The following is a 27787-nucleotide window of genomic DNA, read 5'->3' on the forward strand; positions in this document are numbered from 1 at the left end:
TCCACAATTTTGCAGAACGGGTGCAGACCCATTCATTTCAATGGGGCCACAAAAGATGCAGATAGCACAACGTGTGCCATTTGCATCCGTTGTTCCGTTCCGTGGCCCCGCAAAAAAGATAGAGCATGTCCTATTTTTGCGGACAAGCTTAGGCATTCTCTATATAGTGCTGGCCATGTGCGGTCCGCAAATTGCGGTACGCACATGGCCGGTATCCGTGTTTTGTGGACCGCAAAACACTTAGGCCCCTTGCAGACAAGTGTGTCCGGATGCGTTGCGTCTGTGATTATAGTGTGCTCTCCGTATCCCATTCTGCCCCTTTGAGAATTAATAGGTCTGCACCCGTTCCCAATATTGCGGAACGGATGCGGACCCATTTGCGGACGTGTGAATGGACCCTTAATACAGAATGCTTACTAAAAATGTGGCTTAAGGGGTTAAAAAATAAACAAAAAATTAACTCATCTCATCCTGTTGCTCGCGCAGCCGACATCATCTTCTTTCTTCTTTTTTCAGGACCTGCCAAAGGACCTTTAATGACGTAATTGCGCTCACCACGTGGTAAACGCGGTGACGTCAGCGCAGGTCTTGCTGGATGAAGATAGAAGATGCAGCAGGACCTGCGCTGACGTCACCGCGCTCACCAAGTGATTGCGTCATCAAAGGTCCTTTGGCAGGTCCTGAAAGAAGAAGAAAGATGATTATGCCGGCTGCTGCGAACAACAGGATGAGGCAAGTTAATTTTTTATTTTATTTTTTAACCCCTAAAGCCAAATTTTAGTAAGCATTCTGTATTAAGAATGCTATTATTTTCCCTTATAACCATGTTATAGGGGAAAATAATGCAGTAAATTGACCTTTATCAGTTTACTTACATCATCTCCTAGCAACCATGCGTGAAAATCGCACCGCATCCGCACTTGCTTGTGGATGCTTGCGATTTTCACGCAAACTCATTCATTTCTATGGGGCCCGCGTTGCTTGAAAAAACGCAGAATATAGAACATGCTGCGATTTGCACGCAACGCACAAGTGATGCGTCAAAATCAACGCTCATCTGAACAGCCCCATTGAAGTGAATGGGTCCGGATTCAGTGCGGGTGCAATGTCTTCACCTCACGCATCGCACCCGCACGGAATTCTCGCTGTGTGAAAGGGGCCTTATGGTCGTGTGAATGCACCCTTACTCTAAGCTTTGTTTTGCCTTTGTTTCAAGTGACTTTTGTCTACTTTCTGCCAGTAAAGATCATCTGTTCCATTACTCTGGCTTTATGGACTCTGTACACACTGCTGCAGTTAGCTGCTTTCTGGGTGACTGGTATAAATACCAGGGTCCTGATTCTGGGAGTCAGCAATATTGCAATAATAAGAGTACAATGATACAAATGAGCTGTGTTTGGACTTTTTCCGCTGTCATTTTGTTTTCTTTCCATAAATGAATAGTACAAGCTATTGTTATAAAGATGCTTGTTTGTCCTATTTATCAGGCTCCTGTCCTGCTGTCCCTCCTCCTTAGTAACTCTAATTTCATTGTTCAGACACATCTTCAGTGAACACAGGCTGCCTGCTCACTGAAGGATCATACTAAATATAAGTCTATAGAGAGGGGATGAGGAAGGGGGAGGGTTGCTGGAGACAGGCAGGAGCAGAGAGACTGCTACCGATTTGTAAGTGATTTACTGTCTAACTTAACAGCTGGATTTACATCTAAACTGCTTGGTTCTGCCATATGTCTTCCACTACTACTGCTGCTGCTGCTTTGTGATAAACAGAGTTAGGCTACGTTCACACTAGCGGTTTTTGCTGGATCCGGCAGGGTTCAGCAAAAACGCTTCCGCTACTGATCATACAACCATCTGCATCCGTTATGAACGGATACGGTTGTATTATCTTTAACATTGCCAAGACGGATCCGTCATGAACGTCATTGAAAGTCAATGTGGGTGGATCCGTTTTCTATTGTGGCAGATTTCAGATTGTGGCAGAGAAAACAGATCCGTCCACCATTGACTTGCATTGGGGGTCATGCTGGATCTGTCTTGTTCCGCATCCCAGGACGGAAAGCAAACTACATACAACATGTTCCGGTTTGCTCTCCGGTATAGGAAAATAACTAAACGGAGCATTTTGGAGCATTCTGTTCTGTTCAGTTTTGTCCCTATTGACAATAAATGGGGACAAAACTGGGGCGTTTTTTTTTCCGGTATTGAGCCCCTATGACGGATCTCAATAACGGAAAACTAAAACGCTAGTGTGAAAGTAGCCTTAGGGGGAGATTATCCTGTTTACCCATGTGCTGTGAATGGGCAGACATGAAACCAACTAGTGTTAGCCAACTAACTCAGAAAAATCTTTGCAGAGAGATTGCAGAATGAAACCTGGTAAAAATGCAGGATGCAAGACATATAATGTCAGCATTAGTGTTATTAATCATGTACACACATGGCAGCTCATTCTGAGAAATTCCCTCAAACAACTGTTACACTTCAAATAGTATCTGTCACCAAAAACTTGACATAGATCCAGCTGACACTGAAGATGTGTGCTTAGAAGCTGAATCCAACCCCATTTGTCCCGCTCTGATTAGTGGTCCCACTCTATAGACATTAGCAACTTTATATTGTGTAATTTAGCCCCTTGGTGCAAAGAGGGCTTTGTTGTTGCACCTCTCGCTTTCTGTGCAAGCCACACCCTCTTGCTCATAAGTTACAGTGCCAGGAAGGCTAGAGTTAATTTTTGCCTGGCCCTGAAATCTCGAAGCAAGGAGTACTGAGCAGAACTCCAAGTGCAACAACATCCCCCTTGTAGCACCAAGGAGCTAATTTGCATGATATAAAATTGTTTATCTCTCTGGACTGGGACCATCAATCAATATGGGACAAATGAGGTTGAATCCAGCTCCCTAGCGCTCATCTTCAATGTCAGCTGGATTTATTTCAAGGTATGTGGTGACAGATTTCCTTTAAGCTTGATGCTAATGTCTGTAAAGTGCTGCAGAACATAGTAGAGCTATATAAATGCGTAAAATAAATACACACTTTTCTAAGAGGATGGTAAACCTAAGAAAAATGTAAGAATTACATATGCTGTCAATAATATAATAATAAATAAAACAAGCAATTGTGCTTCCAGTGCTAAAATACAGTTTAAAATGGTTCTCCAGGAATACTGAGTTTTTACCCACATGTTCCTCCTTATATAGAAGATTCATAATTATCTGCTCCCTGCCACCTTGGTCCTCCATGCTGCCTCCACTGTGTCCAGATTCTGGTCCCTGGCTTGTCTTCCTCCAGTGGTGCATGGGCATGGTCACAAGCTCCACTGCAGCCAATGACTGGCTTCAGTGGTGATGTGACCACAAGCAGGATGTCACTGCTGAAGCCAGTCTCTGGCTGCAGTGGAACATGTTAGTATGCCCATGCGGCACTGGAAGAAAACAAGTCAGGGACGGCAGAAGCAGCTAGGAGAATCAGATGAGTATGAATTTTATTTAAATTAATTCTGCAGTTTGTTTAAACTGATAATCTATCCTCTGGATAGATCATCAGCATCTGACCGGTGGGGGTCCGACAACCGGGACCCACAGCCAGCGATCAGCTGTTTGAGAAGACAGTGGCGCTCCAGCAGCGCCTTGGCCTTCTCACTGTTTACCCTGGCCCAGTGATGTCACGACTTGTATCACTGCCCTGGGCGTGGTTAAGCTCTGTTCACCTGAATGGAGCTTAGCCCCACCCAGGCCATTGATACTAGTCGTGATGTCACTAGGTCAGCGGTAAACAGTGAGAAGGCCGAAGCGCTGCTGGAGTGCCGCTGCCTTCTCAAACAGCTGATCGCTGGCTGTGGGGGGTTTCGGGCCAGTCAGATGCTGATGATCTATCCAGAGGATAGATCATCAGTTTAAACAAAGTGCAGAACCCCTTTAAAAAGGCAGGCTGTGGGCACAAGGGAAAAACTCAGTATTCCTGAAGAACCACTATAAGGTGCATTCCTATCCTAAACATTTGGGGCTGGCTATAACTTAAATAGCTAATATGCATGGGTTCCACCCTGAATTCAGTGAAGCATGTGGTGGTTTAGAATTGGCAAACAAGGATTACTGGAACTACATTCTTCCAATAAGTGATGGTCTCTCGCTTATCAGGCATTTATGGTATTTAATGATTAAAGGGGTTTTCTGAGTTGAATAAAACTCAGGCAGCAGCTGTAATTCAGTCTCCAAGAAATGTCTTACAATTACAGAAGAAACTATGCTTACCAATTTTCTCCCCTGCTGATTAGAGTATCACACCCTGGTCCACTGTGCCACTGTTTGCCCTGTATAGTGCTGGGGCCAGTGATTTGCTGCATTAAGACGTGTGTATGGAACGTCACCGCTACAGCCATGAAGGACCTAAGCACGTCGCTGGAAGTGGCAGGGGAAAAAAGTGGAAATCATGACTTCTTTTGTTATTTTATCACATTTCTTGGAAGATGAATTAAAGCTGGTGCTCGAGTTTTATTTCAAGGGTTGTCCGATTTTCCTATATTGATGACATATCCATAGGTCATCAATATCAGATCAGCAAGATCCAACTGCCGGCACCTCTGCCGATCATCTGTTTGAAGAGAATGCAGCGCTCATTCAAGTGAATAGGACAGGGCAGCTACAATTACACTACTCCGTTGCTGCAATGTTGCCGATTTGTGATGGCAGAACACATGCTGTGATCTATTCTTATGGAAAGATGTTAATAAAGAATTGAAGGTATCATTTGAACCAAAGGAACTGTGAGCAGCAATCATCTGACTCGCTATATTATGCTTTGACTAGCGGACCTGCATTTTGTATTTGACTGAGGTGTGGCGGAAGTCTGATGCAGGAAAAACTGAAATCTATTGAATCATATGTGCTATTAAAAGGTAACCTGAATGTTCAAAATATGCATTTCAGTTTATTCAGGAACATGCGGGCAATGCTGCAGACTGACCAGTTTTTATTCATATGCAAATTAGAATTTTGAGCACCAGGAGGCGGGCTGAATCATTTAAGCACTGCTTTGTAACACCCCCTGTGCTCTGCACACGCCCCCTCCCACTGATTGACAGGACTAGACAGCAGGCTGAGGTCAGTGCTTAAACAATTCAGCTGCACCTCCTGGTGCTCGAAATTATAATTTGCATATAAAACCAAATATTTCTCTGCAGCTATTTATCGTACAGACAAAAGAAAGGTATCGTTTTAATCAGCATGATGGTGTAATAGGTTTGAACCTGGTGACAGAGCCTCTCTAAATGTTGGCTGCCTGGACTGATCTAGTCTATGGGTCATCTGCAAGTGGTTAAGAAGAGAACTTGCAGTCAAATTTTTGCAACCAATGCCAATCAAGTGGTCTAGCATCAACTTAGCAATTGGTTAGTATCTATAGTGTTAATAACATACCAAAAACCGCAAAAGCACTAATAAAAATGGTGAATGATACCATGCTTACTTTGCTAGGTGTTTAATGAAAAGATGAAGCATTTCTTTATTTTTCTCAGGAAGTTTGTAAACTAAAAAATGAATAGCATTCACCCGAGACTCCGGACTTCCACATTCTGTGGGGGGAAAAGTCAGAAAAACATATTTATTGTTCAAGATATCAATTACAGTAACACACTAACACATGTACACATACTGTACAGCTACCATTGTTATCATGCATCTGACCAGATCATATGGGTTGACTTGTCAATGAACTGTGTGTATATCCTCTTAAAGGCTATGCATACTTCTTGACGGCAATTTTTTAATGATTGCATTTTACTCATTTCGGGCTAAAATAATTTCTTAAATTTTTTTTAAATTAAAAATATTATGCTGTTCTGTCAAAAAAGGTTAACTGTCTAGCTGTGTGAATCTAATAACCTTTATCTCTAAATTACTAAAAGGTCATAACCACTAAAGGTGGATTTACACAGGGCTGACTGAGCGGCGAATTGTCAGGAAGGAACTCTTCAGTTAGCTGCTCGTTCAGTGGAGACCACTGCATTTACATGCAGATATCTCCTAGACTGTATGAGGACGAGTCATTTCTACTCATGGTTTCTGATCAGAAGATCGCTGTTTATACCACATAATCTGCTGCCTGCAGAAATGACTTGTTCATTGGGTGAACAGCGGTACATTTACATGGTCAGATTGTCGGGAACGACAACGGTCATTCCCGATAACCTGCCCGATTCTCTGGGATTATAAATGCACCTTTAGGTAAGCTGCAGTAAGAATTGAGCTATAATGAGTGTTTAAGAGGTCAGAGATAAGAAGCCTGCCTTACAGAACACAGTAAAAATAAAGAGCCTGCTACTAGGGAATCTCAAGGCTGTAATGAGAAAGGGGCTCCACATTTTTAAGGGTACTTTCACACTAGCGTTATTCTTTTCCGGCACTGAGTTCCGTCCTAGGGGCTTAATACCGGAAAAGAACTGATCAGTTTTATCCTAATATAAAAAACAATCAGTCTCTAGTCTTTGTGGTTACTTATTGGCGCTGCAGATCCACCAAGAGTTGTGGGTAAAGTTCGCTTCACAGTCAAAGTTCCAGAAAATGTTGATCGCGCGGCCTTATGAGTGTAGAGTTCCAATCTCAGACCCTTCTTTCCAATGTTCAGGTTAATCCACCTTGTAGTCAAACAATCGGTTACCAGAGGCTAGGTGCACTCACGTACACCTGCACAAATAGTGAAGTTCCACCAGGTAGTTCAGCAATCAGCAGGTTTTATTCTACTTACAAAATATCATAAAATTCAAGCCTAAAAACAAATTGCTTTCATCAAAGATCCACCCAACCCGGGTTTCGCCAGTACAGCTTCGTCTGGGGAGATAGTGTGCACCCTCACAGGTGCAGTATTTATTGAGCTGTGATCTCTTTCAAGGACCGCCCATTAATTCAGACTTATTTTTTCTCTTTTTTTGGATGTTCAACAGAACTCAAGCAATTCCTAAAGCCCGCAAGGGCCAGCGGTATTTTGAAACAAAATAAAAGAATACATCAACTTAACAGAGTATATAATTCACAAACACTACTAACCCTCTATTCTCCATTCATGAAAAAAGCACGTAGAGGCATTCCGATCACATGACTTCCCAGAGCCTATAACAGCTCACTATATTCAATTCATTCATAATAAACAAGAGGCATCCAAGAACAGCGGCGATAAACCACCCCCCACCTACAACTTCACCCATTTTACCGTGACAAAGCCTCAAAGAAGTCCACCCACTAGCCTTGTTTGGCTACAAGGTGGATTAACCTGAACATTGGAAAGAAGGGTCTGAGATTGGAACTCTACACTCATAAGGCAGCGCGATAAACATTTTCTGGAGTTTTATCCTAATGCATTCTGAATAGAGAGAAATCCCTTCAGGATGCATCAGGATGTCTTCAGTTCAGTCTTTTTGCCTTTTCAGGATGGAGATAATACCACAGAATGCTGCGGTTTTATATCCGTCCATAATTCCGGAACACTTGCCTGCATTTCTCCCATTGAAATGCATTAATGCCAGATCCGGCCCCGAGTGTTCTGGCAAAATGGATCAGTTTTTGCATGCTCAGACAGCAAAAAATGTAAAAAATAATAAATGCCGGATCCGGAGAGACTGATCTGGCATTTCAATGCATCTGTCAGACAGATCAGGATCCTGATCAGTTTGCATACGTTCTGACAGATCGGGCAGGCAGTTCCGGCGACAGAACTGCCTGCCGGAATCCTCTGCTGCAAGTCTGAAAGTACCCTAAAAGACCAATTAAAAAATGATTTTCAGCTACAAATTAGTACAGTGTAGTAAAAAAATAAAAATGCCCCCAAAGGTGTACATAGCCTTTAAAGAGTCACAATCAACAGTCAGTTACTAGGGATGTACTGCCTAGCAACTACATTCCTTTCATTGGCTTGCTAGAGACCAGTAATAGTATGTGGGATTTTCAAAATGCCAAGTATCTGTGGAATATAACTGTCATGCTAATGGAAGCTGGTCATCCCATCACCACACAGGACAGGGGTCAGTGGACAAGAGGTGAAAAACAAAATCGATCAGAACATTATGGTATATGTTGAAGATGAGAAAACCCATTTAAAAGTGTATGTTCATCAATGTATTTTAAATACCGTATTTATGTGTTTTATATCAAGATTGTTAGTAACACAAAACATATGGACACTTGCAACTGGAATAAGGGTCAGAATGACTTTTACAGGTAAATAAAAAAAATGATTGTTAACTGGAAATGCACAGCACGATACTTTCCATAAACTCAATGCAGGTCATTTGTTGAAATAAAGAAAGGCTGGAAGGTAAATTAAATACTGATTCAGACACAAAACGCATCATTCTATCCACATCACATTTCTTCCTCATTCTGTTGAAATCTATCCAGGTCAATAAACAACATAATTTGATTATTAAAATACCCAGGGTACTAAGAAAGTATGTAAACTGTGTTAAAACTACATATATTTATAGCGCAGAAGTGTCTACAAGGATCATACAAAGATATTTTTAAGGGTTCATGCACACGAGTATGTGTGCCCCTTGCCCGTGCTGGAGATCACAAAAAGAGGTCCACAATGCACGTGTGCCGGCCGGGTGAACGCTTTTTGCAGATGTCATCCACAAGATATGTTCTGTACCGCGTGGAAACATGGACTGAAACCCCATGGAAGCGCTTTGTAGTGCTGTGATAGGCAGAGAGCTCCAGAATAAAGGACATGCCTCCTGAGCTGCATCAGAAAGAACACTCCCCTTGAGCTGCCAGCTTGATATAAATCTAGCAGCGCAATGAACGGGGAGAACTCTGCATACATGTGAGGTCTAGTTTTGTCAGATTGTCATGTACTATATGAAGTTTGATTTTCATTTTTTACTTTACTCATAGGATACCACCTTTAAAGAAAACATGTCACCTCTCCTGACAGCCAGCAGTCTGCAATAAAGGTCCAGCTGGGTGTTACCAGCTGAGGTTGTGTCACTTCACAGTCTGACACTGGCAGCACTAATTGGATAGCGGCAGACTGCAAATGGACACACCCCCAACTGGTAACACTGCTGGACTTTTATTGCAGACTGCTGACAATTCATTCACAAACCTCTAGGAGGACTGATAGAGGAATGGCTGGGCACAGTTATATGAAAATGTGCTCCACAATTGTTATTACATGGGGAATGCAAGTACCGTGTTTTGGACTATAAGACGCACTGGACTATACGACGCACAGAGGATTTGGAGGCAGAAAATAAGAAAAAAATATTTTCCATCAGACCTCAGAGCAGACCCCCAAATCTGATCCCCATTCTTCATCAGACCTCAGATCAGATCCCCATCAGTCCTCCAATCCTCATTAGAGCCCCAAATCAGACCACCATTCTTCATCAGACCTCAGATTAGACCCCAAAATCAGATCCCCAAGCTCCATCAGCCTCACATCACACCCCCCAGTCTCCATCATCCTCAGACCAGACCTCCATCAGACCCCCCCCCAGCCTCCATCAGACCCCCCCCAGCCTCCATCAGACCCCTAATCAGCCTCAGCTCAGACCAAATTAGCCTCAGTTCAGCCCCCAATCAGAACCCCCAGCACCCGTCAGACTCAGATCAGACACCCAACCAGACTCCATAAGCCTCAGATCGGACCCCTAAATGGGCTCAGATCAGACCACCCCAGCCCACATCAGCCTCAGATCAGCCCCTAATCAGAACCCCCAGCCCCCATCAGACTCCATCTGCCTAAGATCGGACCCCCAGCACCCATCAGACCTCAGATCAGATGTTACAAAAAAATAAAAAGAATCTCAACTTGTTTGCGTCGGACAGCACTGCTAATCCAGGACTCACCACTCCATTGAGTTTTCTGGGTTCCACTGTGTACTCTGACCTTTAAGGTGCACAGCGCTAGGTCATTGTGTGCGCCTATGTGCACTACTTCCTGATTATCTGCGCGGTCAGGACACAGTCCCTAGAAGACAAGGGAATGTGAGTACAGCCAGCGCAGTGCTGCCCTCACCTCCCTGTGACTACCGCATGCAAATGATGGCTTCCATAATGGAAGCAGTCATTAACATTTGGTTCTTAAGACGCACTGCGGCTTTGGGGGGAAAAAGGTGCGTCTTATAAAGTTTGAAAAATGCCATAGTTACTAAAAGAGACATGTCAGGAAAGGTGACACATCCTGTTTAACCTCTTCAGGACACATGACGGTCCCTGACTAGATTTTTTTTAAACCCCCCCGCACCCCTGAATGATTTTATGCCGGCATGTGTTGCGGGGGTGGGGGTGGGGGTAAGGGTTGCAGGCGGTGCAGCAGGCGGGATCGTCCGCCGCCCGCCTCCTCTTAAATATTTATTGGTGTCCAGTGGGTATACCAGAGTGTCAGCACATTGCTGACACTCTGGTATAAACGGCTGACATCTGTGCTGTGATGTCAGTCGTTTACCCTTTCCATACCGCTGTATGGAAAGGGTTAACAGTCAGGGAGCTCCCTCCCTCTCCCATCGGGGGGCTGCTGTGCCTTTGCAGCCCCCAGACAGGATGGGGTCACAGAGGGAGGGAGCCCCCCCTCCTTCCCCTTCCCTGTCTGCTGAGTTGTGGCAGGCGGGGAAGGTTCCCATGGCAACAGGACGCCTCTCAGGCATCCTGCTGTCCATGGTGCTGAACAGATCCGTGCTAAAGGTAGAGATCTGTTCAGACAAAGTGTAAGTAAAATACAGTACAATACACTATATAGAGTACTGTACTGTATTATACAGACATCAGACCCACTGAATCTTCAAGAACCAAGTGGGTCCTGGTAAAAAAAAAAGTTAAAAAAAGTAAAAATCAAAAAACACATTTATCACTGATTAAAAATGAAAAAAAAAATATATAATTCCCTACACATGTTTGATATCACCGCGTCTGTAACGACCTAATCAACGGTCATGTTACTTTACACGAACGGTGAACGCCGTAAAAATAAAAAAAATATGATGAAATTGAAAATTTGCCCACCTAACTTCCCAAAAAAGGTAATAAAAGTGATTAAAAAAAAGTCGTATGTATGCCAAAATAGTACCAAACAGTCACCTCATCCCGCAAAAAATGAGACCCTATCTAAGATAATAGCCCAAAAACTGAAACTATGGCTCTCAGAATATGGAGACACTAAAACTAGATTTTTTTAGTTTTTCTTTCAAAAATGAAATAATTGTGTAAAACTTACATAAATAAAATAATAGTATACATATTAGGTATCGCCGCGTCCGTGACAACCTGCTCTATAAAAATATTACATGATCTAACCCCTCAGCTGAACACCGTAAAAAACAAACAAAAAAACGGTGTAAAAAAAGCCATTTTTTGTCACCTTACATCACAAAAAGTGTAATAGCAAGCGATCAAAAACTCATATGCACCCCTAAATAGTGCCAATCAAACCGTCATCTCATCCCGCAAAAATCATACCCTAACCCAAGATAGTTGCCCAAAAACTGAAAAAACTATGGCTCTCAGACTATGGAGACACTGAAACGTGATTTTTTTTTTGTTTCAAAAATGAAATCATTGTGTAAAACTTACATAAATAAAAAAAATAGTATACATATTAGGTATCGCCGCTTCCTTGACATGCTCTATAAAAATATTACATGATCTAACCTGTCAGATTAATGTTGAAAATAACAAAAAATAAAAACAGCACCAAAACAGCTATTTCTTGTTACCTTGCCTTACAAAAAGTGTAATATAGAGCAACCAAAAATCATATGTGCCCTAAACTAGTACCAACAATACTGCCACCCTATCCCGTAGTTTCTAAAATGGGGTCACTTTTTTGGAGTTTCTATTCTAGGGGTGCATCAGGGGGGCTTCAAATGCGACATGGTGTAAAAAAAAAACACCAAAAAAACGGTCCAGCAAAATCTTCCTTCCAAAACGTATGGCATTCCTTTCCTTCTGCACCCTGCCGTGTGCCCGTAGAGCGGTTTATGACCACATATAGGGTGTTTCTGTAAACTACAGAATCATAGCCATAAATATTGAGTTTTGCTTGGCTGTTAACCCTTGCTTTGTAACTGGAAAAAAATTATTAAAATGGAAATCTGCCCAAAAAGTTAAATTTTGAAAATGTTATCTCTATTTTCCATTAAATCTTGTGGAACACCTAAAGGGTTAACAAAGTTTGTAAAATCAGTTTTGAATACCTTGAGGGGTGTAGTTTCTTAAATGGGGTCACGTTTATGGAGTTTCTACTCTAGCGGTGCATCGGGGGGCTTCAAATGGGACATGGTGTCAAAAAAAACTGTCCAGCAAAATCTGCCTTCCAAAAACCCATACGACGCACCTTTACCACTACGCCCTACTGTGTGCCCGTACAGTAGTTTACGGCCACATATGGGGTGTTTCTGCAAACTACAGAATCGGGGCAATAAATATAGCATTTTGTTTGCTGTTAACCCTTGCTTTGTTACTGGAAAAAATGGATTAAAATGGAAAATTTGCTAAAAAATCTAAATTCTGAAATGTTATCAATTTGCCATTAACTCTTGTGGAACACCTAAAGGGTTAATGACGTTTGTAAAATCAGTTTTGAATACCTTAAGGGTGTAGTTTATATTATATAAGCCTCACAAAGTGACTTCAGACCTGAACTGGTCCCTAAAAAGTGGGTTTTTCAAAATTCCTAAAAAATTTCAAGATTTGCTTCTAAACTTCTAAGCCTTGTAACATCCCCCAAAAATAAAATATCATTCCCAAATTGATCCAAACATGAAGTAGACATATGGGGAATGTAAAGTAATAACTATTACTATGTATTATAGAAGTAGGGAAATTGAAACTTGGAAATTTGCAATTTTTTACAAATGTTTGGTAAATTTTGTATTTTTTTATAAATAAAAATACATTTTTTTTAACTTGATTTTACCAGTGTCATGAAGTACAATATGTGACGAAAAAACTATCTCAGAATGGCCTGGATAAGTCAAAGTGTTTTAAAGTTATCACCACTTAAAGTGACACTGGTCAGATTTGCAAAAAATGACCTGGTCCTTAACCACTTAAGGACCACAGGTTTATACCCCCCTAGTGACCAGGCCCTTTTTTACAAATCGGCACTCCACAACTTTAGCGGTTTATTGCTCGGTCATGCAACTTACCACTCAAATTAATTTTACCTCCTTTTCTTCTCACTAATGGAGCTTTCATTTGGTGGTATTTCATTGCTGCTGACATTTTTACTTTTTTTGTTATTAATCGAAATTTAACGATTTTTTTGCAAAAAAATGACATTTTTCACTTTCAGTTGTAAAATTTTGCAAAAAAAACGACATCCATATATAAATTTTTCGCTAAATTTATTGTTCTACATGTCTTTGATAAAAAAAAAATGTTTGGGTAAAAAAAAAATGGTTTGGGTAAAAGTTATAGCGTTTACAAACTATGGTACAAAAATGTGAATTTCCGCTTTTTGAAGCAGCTCTGACTTTCTGAGCACCTGTCATGATTCCTGAGGTTCTACAATGCCCAGACAGTACAAACACCCCACAAATGACCCCATTTCGGAAAGTAGACACCCTAAGGTATTCGCTGATGGGCATAGTGAGTTCATAGAACTTTTTATTTTTTGTCACAAGTTAGCGGAAAATGATGATTTATTTATTTATTTTTTTCTTACAAAGTCTCATATTCCACTAACTTGTGACAAAAAATAAAAACTTCCATGAACTCACTATGCCCATCACGAAATACCTTGGGGTGTCTTCTTTCCAAAATGGGGTCACTTGTGGGGTAGTTATACTGCCCTGGCATTCTAGGGGCCCTAATGTGTGGTTAGTAGTTTGAAATCAAAATGTGTAAAAAATGGCCTGTGAAATCCGAAAGGTGCACTTTGGAATATGTGCCCCTTTGCCCACCTAGGCGGCAAAAAAGTGACACACATCTGGTATCGCCGTACTCGGGAAAAGTTCGGGAATGTGTTTTTTAGGTGTCATTTTACATATACCCATGCTGGGTGAGAGAAATATCTTGGCAAAAGACAACTTTTCCCATTTTTTTATACAAAGTTGGCATTTGACCAAGATATTTTTCTCACCCAGCATGGGTATATGTAAAATGACACCCCAAAACACATTGCCCAACTTCTCCTGAGTACGGCGATACCAGATGTGTGACACTTTTTTGCAGCTTAGGTGGGCAAAGGGGCACACATTCCAAAGAGCACCTTTAGGATTTCACCGGCCATTTTTTACAGATTTTGATTTCAAACTACTTCGCACACATTAGGGCCCCTAAATTGCCAGGGCAGTATAACTACCCCACAAGTGACCCCATTTTGGAAAGAAGACACCCCAAGGTATTCCGTGAGGGGCATGGCAAATTCCTGGAATTTTTTATTTTTTGTCACAAGTTAGTGGAATCTGAGACTTTGTAAGAAAAAAAAATAAAAAAATAAAAATCATAATTTTCCGCTAACTTGTGACAAAAAAAAAAAATTCTAGGAACTCGCCATGCCCCTCACGGAATACCTTGGGGTGTCTTCTTTCCAAAATGGGGTCACTTGTGGGGTAGTTATACTGCCCTGGCAATTTAGGGGCCCTAATGTGTGAGAAGTACTTTGCAATCAAAATGTGTAAAAAATGGCCGGTGAAATCCTAAAGGTGCTCTTTGGAATGTGTGCCCCTTTGCCCACCTTGGCGGCAAAAAAGTGACACACATCTGGTATCGCCGTACTCAGGAGAAGTTGGGGAATGTGTTTTGGGGTGTCATTTTACATATACCCATGCTGGGTGAGAGAAATATCTCTGCAAAAGACAACTTTTCCCATTTTTTTATACAAAGTTGGCATTTGACCAAGATATTTATCTCACCCAGCATGGGTATATGTAAAATGACACCCCAAAACACATTGCCCAACTTCTCCTGAGTACGGCGATACCAGATGTGTGACACTTTTTTGCAGCCTAGATGCGCAAAGGGGCCCAAATTCCTTTTAGGGGGGCATTTTTAGACGTTTGGATCCCAGACTTCTTCTCACGGTTTCGGGCCCCTAAAATTCCAGGGCAGTATAAATACCCCACATGTGACCCCATTTTGGAAAGAAGACACCCCAAGGTATTCAATGAGGGGCATGGCGAGTTCATAGAATTTTCTTTTTGGGGCACAAGTTAGTGGAAATTTTTTTTTTGGTTTTTTTTTCTCACAAAGTCTCCCTTTCCGCTAACTTGGGACAAAAATTTAAATCTTTCATGGACTCAATATGCCCCTCACGGAATACCTTGGGGTGTCTTCTTTCCGAAGTGGGGTCACATGTGGGGTATTTATACTGCCCTGGCTTTTTAGGGGCCCTAAAGCGTGAGAAGAAGTCTGGAATATAAATGTCTAAAAAATGTTACGCATTTGGATTCCGTGAGGGGTTCATGTGAGATTTTATTTTTTGACACAAGTTAGTGGAATATGAGACTTTGTAAGAAAAAATAAAATAAAAAATATTTCCGCTAACTTGGGCCAAAAAAAATTCTGAATGGAGCCTTACAGGGGGGGTGATCAATGACAGGGGGGCGATCAATGACAGGGGGGTGATCAGGGAGTGTATATGGGGTGATCACCCCCCTGTCACTGATCACCCCCCTGTCACTGATCACCCCTCTGAAAGGCTCCATTCAGACGTCTATATGTTTTTTACGGATCCACGGATACATGGATCGGAACCGCAAAACACATACGGACGTCTGAATGGAGCCTTACATGGGGGTGATCAATGACAGGGGGGTGATCAGGGAGTGTATATGGGGTGATCACCCCCCTGTCATTGATCACCCCCCTGTAAGGCTCCATTCAGACGTCCGTATGCGTTTTGCGGATCCGATGCGTGGATCCGTAAAACACATATGGGCGTCTGAATGGAGCCTTACAGGGGGGTGATCAATGACAGGGGGGTGATCAATGACAGGGGGTGATCAGGGAGTGTATATGAGGTGATCACCCCCCTGTAAGGCTCCATTCAGACGTCCGTATGCGTTTTGCGGATCCGATCCATAGATGCGTGGATCCGTAAAACACATGCAGACGTCTGAATGGAGCCTTACAGGGGGGTGATCAATGACAGGGGGGTGATCAGGGAGTGTATATGGGGTGATCACCCCCCTGTAAGGCTCCATTCAGACGTCCGTATGTGTTTTGCGGATCCGATCCATAGATGCGTGGATCCGTAAAACACATACAGACGTCTGAATGGAGCCTTACAGGGGGGTGATCATCCCATATAGACTCCCTGATCACCCCCCTGTAAGGCTCCATTCAGACGTCCGTATGTGTTTTGCGGATCCGATCCATGTATCCGTAAAAATCATACGGACATCTGAATGGAGCCTTACAGGGGGGTGATCAATGACAGGGGGTGATCAGGAAGTCTATATGGGTGATCACCCCCCAGTCATTGATCACCCCCCTGTAAGGCTCCATTCAGACGTCCGTATGTGTTTTGCGGATCCGATCCATGTATCCGTGAAAATCATACGGATGTCTGAATGGAGCCTTACAGGGGGGTGATCAATGACGGAGGTGATCAGGGAGTCTATATGGGTGATCACTCCACTGTCATTGATCACCCCCCTGTAAGGCTCCATTCAGACGTCCGCATGTGTTTTGCGGATCCGATCCATGTATCAGTGGATCCGTAAAAATCATACGGACGTCTGAATGGAGCCTTACAGGGGGGTGATCAATGACAAGGGGGTGATCAATGACAGGGAAGTGATCAGGAAGTCTATATGCGTGATCACCCCATTGTCATTGATCACCCCCCTGTAAGGCTCCATTCAGACGTCCGTATGCGTTTTGCGGATCCGATCCATGTATCCGTGGATCCGTAAAAATCATACGGACGTCTGAATGGAGCCTTACAGGGGGGTGATCAATGACAAGGGGGTGATCAGGGAGTCTATATGGGTGATCACTCCTCTGTCATTGATCACCCCCCTGTAAGGCTCCATTCAGACGTCCGCATGTGTTTTGTGGATCCGATCCATGTATCAGTGGATCCGTAAAAATCATACGGACGTCTGAATGGAGCCTCACAGGGGGGTGATCAATGACAGGGAAGTGATCAGGAAGTCTATATGCGTGATCACCCCATTGTCATTGATCACCCCTCTGTAAGGCTCCATTCAGACGTCCGTATGCGTTTTGCGGATCCGATCCATGTATCCGTGGATCCGTAAAAATCATACGGACCTCTGAATGGAGCCTTACAGGGGGGTGATCAATGACAGGGGGTGATCAATGACAGGGGGGTGATCAGGGAGTCTATATGGGGTGATCAGTGGTTCATAAAGGGTTAATAAGTGACAGAGGGGGGTGTAGTGTAGTGTAGTGGTGTTTGGTGCTACTTTACTGACCTACCTGTGTCCTCTGGTGGTCGATCCAAACAAAAGGGACCACCAGAGGACCAGGTAGCAGGTATATTAGACGCTGTTATCAAAACAGCGTCTAATATACCTGTTAGGGGTTAAAAAAATCACATCTCCAGCCTGCCAGCGAACGATCGCCGCTGGCAGGCTGGAGATCCACTCGCTTACCTTCCGTTCCTGTGAGCGCGCGCGCCTGTGTGCGCGCGTTCACAGGAAATCTCGCGTCTCGCGAGATGACGCCTATTGGCGTTAGTGTGATCTGGGAGAGCCGCCGCGATGACGCCTTTCGGCGTTAGCGTGGCGGCAAGCGGTTAAGGTGAAATATGGCTGTGTCCTAAAGGGGTTAAAGGGACTGTCTAGAATTATGTAAAAAGCATTTGATTTTCACTTTCCAATTATTTTCCCTAAAAATTTACATCAAGTCAGTCCACAGAAAGATATGCCATTATTTCTGGTAACCTACTACATTTCCTTGAGGTATGTTTCAATGTTGTGGGACTTTTTACTTCAGTTTATAATGTCACAGTTCATTTGAATTCTGCTCAGGACTTTGCATATTTGCATGCCTGATACTCTTTAGTGCCTATCTCCTGTATATTTGCTGTAACAATGCAAAATGATTTTCCCTCATTGGCTATTGGCCATCTGTTTCTAGATAATGCTAAGCCACATACCATTATACTTTGTGAAAAAAAATGTATTTGGTTAGAAAGCACCTAGTACAGACACATGTAGGGCCGCAGTAAACGATTATTTTAGCAATCGAGTATTCTATCGATTATTTTTACGATTAATCGAGTACTCTAATAAGAAAAAATAAATTAATAGACTGTTTTCCTTTATAAAAACTCATTAGACCCCCTGCCATCATTCCCCAACACCCTTCGTTCCCCCCTGTGCAATTAGCTCAAGTGCATCAGTTTCCCCCAGTGCCATCAGCTCCACTATCCCCAGTGCCATCACATTGCCCCTCCCCCAAGTGGCATCAGCTTGCTCCTCCACCAAGTGGCATCAGCTTGCCCCTCCCCCAAGTGGCATTAGCTTGCCCCTCCCCGAAGTGGCATCAGCTTGCCCCTCCCCCAAGTGGCATCAGCTTGCCCCTCCCCCAAGTGGCATCAGCTTGCCCCTCCCCCAAGTGGCATCAGCTTGCCCCTCCCCCAAGTGGCATCAGCTTGCCCCTCCCCCAAGTGGCATCAGCTTGCCCCTCCCCCAAGTGGCATCAGCTTGCCCCTCCCCAAGTGGCATCAGCTTGCCCCCCCCAAGTGCCATCAGCTTGCCCCCCCCCAAGTGCCATCAGCTTGCCCCCCCACCCCCAAGTGCCAGTGCTTACCAAACGAATCCTCGATGCAAAAAAAAGTGTGTGTGTCGAATAAGGCTACTTTCACACTCGCATTTTGTGCAAATCCGTCATAGATCTGCACAGATTGATCCGTTCAGAACGGATCCGTTTGTATTATCTTTAACATACCCAAGGCAGATCCGTCTTGAACACCATTGAAAGTCAATGGGGGACGGATCTGTTTTCTATTGTGTCATATTGTGTCAGTGAAAACTGATCCGTCCCCGTTGACTTAGATCAGACATCCTCAAACTGCAGCCCTCCAGCTGTTGTAAAACTACAACTCCCACAATGCCCTACTGTAGGCTGATACCTGTAGGCGTTTTGGGCATGCTGAAAGTTGTAGTTTGTCAACAGCTGGAGGGCCGCAGTTTGAGGATACCTGACTTAGAGTGTGTGTCAGAACGGATCAGTTTGGCTCAGTTTCATCAGCGGAATGGAGACGGAACTGAGGCAAACTGATGCATTCTGAGCTAATCCTATTCCATTCAGAATGCATTAGGGCAAAAGCCGTTTTGTACCGCTTGTGAGAGCCCTGAACGGATCTCAGAAACGGAAAGCCAAAACGTCAGTGTGAAAATAGCCTTACTCGATTCAATTGAGTAATCGTTTCAGCCCTAGACACATGGCGAGTTATGTAAAAGTGTAACTAACTACTATGTGTAAATAATTTCACTGGATCCAATCAACTGAGATAGATACAAAATGTATATTCAGAAACATGATCTTTTTGCTTTTACATCTACTCTGCATTCTTATTTAAAACATCAAATTTGAGGGCTTAAAATAGGTTGTATACTTTTAGCAATGTTTAGGCAGCTGCATGTCATTCCCATTGAAATAAAGAATGTCTTTTGAAATCAAACAAGCTTGAAATCCCAATCTGGTAAAATGTCATGGGACAGTCGGGAAGTCTCTATAAACATTATTGATGCCATCAATACCGGCAGATTTGGACAATCTTATCTCATGGCAAGGGACCCTATGGAAGGCTGTAAAGAAAAGCAAACACCTTCCAAAAGCTTGCTTCTGCATCAAGGAGGGGCCAATTGAGTGTAAAGAAATGTCTCGTGACAGAGTCAATTTTTTTTATTATTATTATTATTATAAATGGCAGCTCTTTCATATTGTTTTACCTCCTCTCAATTTATTAAACTGTGCCTCATACAGAAGGATCTAACTCTGAAAATTGCCCTGGATGTCAAAAAGGTAAATCAATCCAGAATTATTAAAAACCAACATATTGTACCCCTCCCTACACTCATATCTTCTCAAAGTAGACACATGGAATACTGTGAAAATTTAATAAAAAAAAAAAAAAAGCATAGAAATTCATGTTTGTGGTTAAAAGTCTAACTCAAATGTTCATATAAAAATTAAATAAAAAATAAATGACTATTTAGCAGGGGTGTAACTATAATTCATAGGGCCTGTGACACAGTAAAGGGAGTTGTATGGGGAGGCAGGTTTTCTCCTTCCAGTGTGTGCTGCTGGACTGATTAGCGGGCAGGTGGGGGTCAAACACCGGAATGGACCTATGTGCCGGTCCGGGTTCTGACAACACCTAGCTGCCTTTAAAAGACAGCTGGGTTCAGCAGAAAGGATCTCTGTATTTGGATCTGAGGCTTGTGCTGGGCTTGGAGGCCTGAGACCAGTGTGAGGGGATACAGGCCACCTAAAGTCTGTTCATGGAGTCTTTGAGGCAGAACTGCCAGCTGGGTGTAAACTAACACCAAAACCAAAAGGTGACTTTTTTTGTTGAAGGTGACTTTTTGTTTATGAACTTGCCAAGAGTGTTAATATACACAGAACTGTTTGATTTAAGAACGGGTTGGTGCCTCTGTACTGCATCCGCGTATCCTGTCTACCAGAGCGAATCCCCACAGGCCCCATAGCAAAATAAGATTTGTGTAAGATAATAAAAACATCATCATAAGTAACAATAAGTAAAAGGTAGGTATAATAGCCCCATATATCAGATAACTGACATTACTGCCTTATCTACACAGCCATACCATGTTTTGCGGATCAGCAAAACGCGGATACTGGCCGTGTGCGTTCCGCACTTTGAGGAATGGAAAGTCCAGCAACTCAATAAACCAGTCCTATCCTTGTCCATGATACAAACAAGGAAAGGACATGTTCTATTTTGTTTTTTGCAGGGCCGCGGAACGAAGGTACATCACCCTGATTTTGGACCACTATCTACAGTAATACATGAGTAGTGCTGCAGATATGGAGTCCGGATCACTATTTATTATTTTCCTACAGCTCTGCTCTCCTTGTGACCACGCACACACGAGTCCTCTCCATTATGCTAGAACAGAGCAGCAGTCCGGACTGTGCATTCCAGTCAGTGCAGCTCTGAGTGCTGACAGTGGGGGAACAGAGGACTGCAGTTCTACACATGTATTACTGTGGATAATAGTCCAAAATCAGGGTGACGTGACAGATTCCCTTTAATGGGCAGTTAATCAAAAGGTTAAATTGCAGGACCATTTTCTTTTGTTTTTCTGTATGTTATGGATATAAATATGGTGTGGGTGTGTGTATATATATACCGTATATATTTATAGAGAGAGAGATTTAAGCACATACACTATAACATACATAGATCTACAACATAATCTATTTAATATGGGCTTTATCAGCTTGTTCATAGGGCTTACTGATAAGGAACAAACAAAAACTAGAGAAAGTGCATATTTACTGGCAGGATTGATGAACTGTTCATGCAGCTCGTATGTCATCAGTGGTTCTGGCAGGCTCCTGAAATCCAAGGACAGCTCAAAGTTAAAACAAACCCTGTCAAGCTAATTTAATATATACTGGTTATGCAACATTTCTACATATTGCTGCAGCACAATTAGTACATTTATTACTGCAAGTGCTCATTCACCTTAAATGTCAGGCATCTCGAAAAAGTTACATAAACCACTAATTACAGAAATGTAATGTGCTTTTACCAGAACTCTTGACAACAGATTTAAGAGAGAAGTTTTCACAAGTAGCTTTACTTGACCTCTCCAGCCTGTATTTGTCATGGGCCCTGTGTAAACGTGTGTTTAGGAAGGTGATTACAAAGTTACATTTTAAAAACACACATTGGCTATCTTGTTCTATTACAGTCTACAATAGAGGTACAAGTGATCGCTGATACCACAAAGAAAGGGCTCTATAACATGCCCACCAATGTGATCCGACCATGGGAAGAATGGTTAGATGGCATTACAATGGTATACAGCCTCTGTCACCCAATGTTGATTTCTTACAGATTCTCTTCAATCTCACTCAAGGAAATGACACCTTTTAACTGTTTCGTGTCATGTTGTGCACTCTGTCAGAAGATATTACAGATGCACTGTGGTGATATTTTTTTTCTTTTATTATAAACTTGCTTTTTCAGACTTAACAATGAGGGCAGTGCCTTCATTTCATTTTCCTTTTAGTTTAAGTCGCTGTATTCCATGTATTCAGTTGGGTGATGTGAAACCATGGTGACGTCCCTGTGCCTCCCTAGTCTCGCTGTTCTAGTGGGTGTCACCATCCCACAGCTTCACCCACTTGCGGCTGCCAACAAATTAATGTCAAAAACCCTAAATTGTTTCCTTAATTGGAGCAAAAGAAGGGACTGAAACTAGACACATTTACGAAGAGAATGGAGAATGTAAGCAGGTGCTAAGGCTACTTTCACACTTGCGGCAGAGTGAGCCGGCAAGCAGTTCCGTTGCCGGAACTGCCTGCCGGATCAGGCAGTCTGCATGCAAACGGACAGCATTTAAGACTGATCCGGATGCAGATCCGTCTCACAAATGCATTGCAAGAACAGATCCGTCTCTCCATTTGTCATACTGACAAACGGATCAGTTTCTATTTTTTCACATTTTTACCATCCAGCCGGATCCAGCACTAACACATTTCAATGTAAATTAATGCCGGATCCGGAATTTTGGGCGGAGACAATACAGCAGCATGCTGCGGTTTTTCCTCCGTCCAAAACGCTGTTCAGTGACTGAACTGAAGATATCTTGAACTGATTTCTCTCCATTCAGGATGCATAGGGATACAACTGATCAGTTCTTTTCCGGTATTGAGCTCCTAGGACGGAACTCTATGCCGGAAAAGAATAACGCTAGTGTGAAAGTACCCTTAGTAAGTAAGTAATGTGCTTTTGCTGTTGTGTGCATACACTATACACTAACATAACTGCTGATACACTGCTTCTCATTCTACCTCTCACCTCCCCTGCATTTCAGTCTGCTTATAAAAGACAAACTATTACTGCCCATAGCTAGAAATCACGGCTTTCATTTTTGTCCACAGAACCAATCATAGCACAGTTTTCGGTCTGCTTTTTCGTGCATGTTGTCAGAAAATAAGGTCCTTTGTGATTCAGAGTGGTAATTTCCCTACATGTGCTGCCTAAAAGACAAACTGTTTGTTGCCCATAGCAGCCCACTCACAGTACAGCTTTCATTTTATATCACTGCTTCTTAAAATAAGGGAGACTGTGGCCCTCCAGCTGTTGAAAAACTACAACTACAATCATGCGCTGATGGCTGCAGGTCATGGCATAATGGGAGTTGTAGCTTTGCAACAGCTGGGGAGCCACCGGTCGGTAAACATAGGTCTAGAGCAGGGGTGCACAACGTTTCCTGGTCGGGGGCCACATTGCCAGACTGAACCAATGACGAGGGCCAAAATTAAAATTTAAAGGGGTATTATAACAACTGAAAAAACTGTATTTATGGCCGATTGAACATATGGTATTTACCATTAATGTCTGGTTACAGTTCTGGGACTCCTATCTAATGGGAAAAATACATGTGAGCAGCCGCAAGACATAGACATACATGTCTGTTATTAGATGGTTGGGGGCCGCACAGAATATCAAGGGCCGCATGTGGCCCCGGGGTCGCAGGTTGTGCACCCATGGTCTAGAGTATTGTAAGAGGTGCTGTAGTAAAAGAAACGCTGTGCTGTAATTGGTAGTTATTGGCAAAAAATGAAAACTATGATGTGATTGGTTGCTATGGGCAAGAAACAGCTTGTTAGGGTGCATTCACACGACCGTAAGTGCTTTGCGGTCCGTAAATTGCGGCTCCGCAAAACACGGATACCGGCCGTGTGTGTTCCACAATTTGTGGACCGCACATGGCCAGCACTATATAGAGAATGCCTAAGCTTGACCGCGGACAAGAATAGGACATGCTCTATCTTTTCTGAGGGGCCACGGAACGGAACAACGGATGCGGACAGCACACGGTGTGTTTTCCGCATCTTTTGCGGCCCCGTTGAAATGAATGGGTCCGGCCCCGTTCCGCAAATTTGCGGAACGGATCCATTTATACGGTCGTGTGAATGCACCCATAGTCAGCATATGCAAGGGAGATGAGAGGCAGAGGGAGAAGCAGTGCCTCAGCAGCTACAGTTACATTAGTGAATAACATGCAAGCTGCATCACTGATTGCTATGAGCAAACTATTTGTCCTTTAGGCAGTACATATTGGGAGATTACCACTAAGTCACAAAGGACCTTATTTTTGATAACATGCAGGTAGAGGCAGATTGAAGGAAAGGGGTTGAATATGGAGTCAGGGGTAGCAGTACTATTCATGTAGTACTGTACTTCACAGGGCTTGGCGGAGTAGACAGACTCCCTTTAATGTACAACACATTGAGAAATACAGCACAACAGATGTGAATAGTCAATTTATGAAGACATTCAGAAACACAAGTAAAGGAAATATTGCTATGAATTGTGGCCATTATCTTCCAGTGCCATTATATACCCATGTTAACTCCAACAGGGAATATGCACTAAAACTGCATTAGTGCACTTACCTCAAGTACAGTTTTAAAGCACTGGTGATGGTCTTGACTTCCCATTCTTCAGCAGCACTCAAATCAACATCACAGCCAGTCTTCACATCTCCAGGGAGAAAGCAATAAACAGATTTATCATCTACCAACAAGATGACCAAATGACTAAAATGTAAAATATATAAAGAGGTTGTCCTGCTATTTACAGTATATTGATGGCTTATCGTCAGTATAGGTCATCAATATCAGATTGGTGGGGTTCGACACCTGGTACCCCCACTGATCAGCTGTTTGAAGAGGAGGCACCAAGCCAATGCGAGCGCCGCTTCCTGTTCATTATACTAACCATCATCTTGGAAATTTTGTAGGTGCACCTGAATGGAGCAAGTACTAGTAATTACACCACCGCTCCCCAGGAGACAACGGGCAGTTTAATGAACAGGAAACGGCGCTCGCATGGAGAATCTCCACCTCTTCAAACAGCTGATCAGCAATGGTGCTGGGTGTCTGACCCTGTTGATCAGATATTGATGACCTATCTTGACTGTCATCAATAGGGATGAGCTAATCGACTTTGGATGCTTCATCCCAAGTCGATTCGCATAAAACTTTGTTAAAAGACTGTACGGAGCGAGCGCTCCCTACAGTATTAGAATGTATTGGCTCCGATGAGCTGAAGTTATTACTTCAAGAAGTCTCGCGTGACTGCGGGTAATAACTTCGTAAATTAATTTCTACTGCAAAAAAAAATAAACTTGTACCGAACTCTGGTTCGGTTCCAAGGTACCACCAATAATGACTCTGGCTCATCGGAGCCAATACATTCTAATACTGTACGGAGCGCTCGGTACAGTATTCTAACAAAGTTTTATGCGTCTCGACTTTGGATGAAGCATCCGAAGTCGATTCCCTCATCCCTAATCATCAATATAAATGGCAGGACAACTCCTAAAGGCAATTTCTGAATTAATTTAATTTGGATATATTCTTTTGGTTTATTCTTTGTGAAGCAATTTTCTAGAACGGGTTTTAAAGTAAAAAAAAAAAATCACTGGATCTGACATTAAAGTATAAAATAAATCATGTTTAATGGATTTACATGAACTTTATAGAAACCCTATTAAGGTCCTATTTCATGTTCTTACCTATTTATCCTACGTTAGAGATGGGTTTAAATTAGCAATCAAGAACTGTAATAATGGGATATTTGTAAAACACTGCACCCAAGTAACCTGGTTTAAAAGAGTGGTCGAGGGGGGAGTACATAACAGGCATTCAATGGGGTTGTGGGGGTTATGATAATAATAATAAAAAGTTTTAAAATTAATTCAGTCTCTGATCAATTTGGTGAAACCCTATGCCCATACAGGTGTGATCTGAATACATTTCACCAACCGCAAAGGCAGAAAAAGGTGCAGTTACTTATTCCAAGAGTGAATAACTTTCAATTCTTGCTCAATAGCTATATCATAACAGTGAAACACACCCGCAATAACTATAGTTCTCCAGTATGAAAATCAAGCGATATATGAACTGTCATTATCTGCAGATGCAGCTCATTAGTATTCATATATTCAGTGCATGGTCTGCCTTTTAATAACGCCTCTGTGTTATGTTAGGTTGTGCTGAGGAGCTACACCCCCACAAGTCATATATAAAATCTCCTGCTTTAGTTGTGGAATTCCCTGCCACTGGCCCTCAATAAAGTATGAAAGTAAAGGAAAAGCAAAAGTAAAAATAAAAAGAGCTTCATTTTCCCAGAGATCTGGCCATGGAACATACTTTTGGTACCAGTGCCAGTACATTGTTTTCATCACCATACTTCTCTCACTATAAGACACCCCCCCCCCCCCCTCCAGGACCAGGGAGTGGTGAATACATCGCTGTTTGTGCTGGCTCTGTACTCACCGCTCCCTGGTCTTCTCCTGCAGGCACCACATGCTGTATTGTATCCTACATACAGTGTGAGGACATAGGCGCACTCTGTGACCTCATGCTCTGCCATGTTTAGGTCACAGCAAAGTGCGGCAGGAACAACGCTGGATCTCAGAAGCAGTGGTATCGTCTGGATAAGAAGAGGTAAGTTCATTTATTTTCAATATTTTTGTCTGATCTAAGGTCTGACTAACAATGGGGGTTTTGCTCCGAGGTCTGATTGGGGGTCATTGCTGGGGACTAATGAACATTGGGGGTCAGATCTGAGGTCTGTTTGGCGGTCTAATTAACATTGGAGGTCTGATCTGAGGATTGATTAACATTGGGGGTCTGATATGAGGTCTGATTGGGGGTCATTAGTAGGGTATAATTAACATTGGGGTCAGTTCTGAGGTCTGTTTCGGAGTCTGAGCTGCAATCTAATTAATATTGGGGGTCTGATCTGAGGCTTGATTGAGAGTCTGAGCTGAAGTCTAATTAACATTGGGGGTGGTCTGAACTGATATCTGATTAACATTGGAGGTTTGATTGGGGGTCTGATCTGAGGTCTGATTAAAAAAAAATATATATATATCTTATTTTCCTCTTCTAAAACCCAGGTGTGTCTTACAGGACGAAAAATATGGTGTGGTGACATTTACAGCAATATGACCAAAAACGTGTAAAAAAGATCTACCATATCTATATATACTGTACAGTATAGCCTATACACAGATTTAGCAAAGTCTATCTTTACTGACTGTCATCATGCTACAGTATTAGGCCTCCTGCACACGACTGTCCATATTGCGGTCAGCAAATCACGGATCTGCAAAATACACTTTTCGTGAGCAATCTGCATTTTTCTCACTCCCATTAATAGAAATTACTATTCTTGTCCACAATATGGACAAGAATAAGACATGTTCTATAATTTGCAGAACGGATACACGGGTGCCGACAGCCATGTGCTTTATTTTTTTTGCAGAGCCATATGAACGAATGGGTCCATGTACAATCTGCAAAAATGCAGATCTGACTTGGAAAATACAGCCACATGCATGAGACCTTAACATATCATGAAACAGCATTCTATGGCATCTGCATAGAGCAGCTATTCCAACAGTAAGAGCAGTGTAACTCACCAGAGCAGTAAAGTTAAGACTTTTCTACATCTGTACAGATTACAAACTGGTAATATTTTTCCTCTATGCAATTAATTTAAGGCAAATAACAGCTATATATTTTAATACAAAGTAAAATGACAAGTATGTATATAACAAATGCAGCTCTACTAATTATACCGTACTATAGTGT

General features: G+C 42.6%; 1 protein-coding gene across 2 annotated transcripts in view; it reads right to left on the reverse strand.

The window, feature by feature from the left end:
* ARHGAP10 (Rho GTPase activating protein 10) overlaps positions 1-27787 on the reverse strand; it is a 353126-nt gene that overhangs the window by 147269 nt on the left and 178070 nt on the right. For both annotated transcript variants that reach the window (XM_044300373.1, XM_044300381.1), the window contains exons 15-17: positions 24578-24665; positions 21444-21502; positions 5469-5574 (exon numbers count right to left, since the gene is read on the reverse strand). In XM_044300373.1, the coding sequence (XP_044156308.1) occupies positions 5469-5574; positions 21444-21502; positions 24578-24665 (253 nt within the window). The remainder of the gene's footprint in view (positions 1-5468; positions 5575-21443; positions 21503-24577; positions 24666-27787) is intronic.

The sequence above is a fragment of the Bufo gargarizans genome, chromosome 1 (genome assembly GCF_014858855.1).
Source record: "Bufo gargarizans isolate SCDJY-AF-19 chromosome 1, ASM1485885v1, whole genome shotgun sequence".
Classification (NCBI taxonomy): domain Eukaryota; kingdom Metazoa; phylum Chordata; class Amphibia; order Anura; family Bufonidae; genus Bufo; species Bufo gargarizans.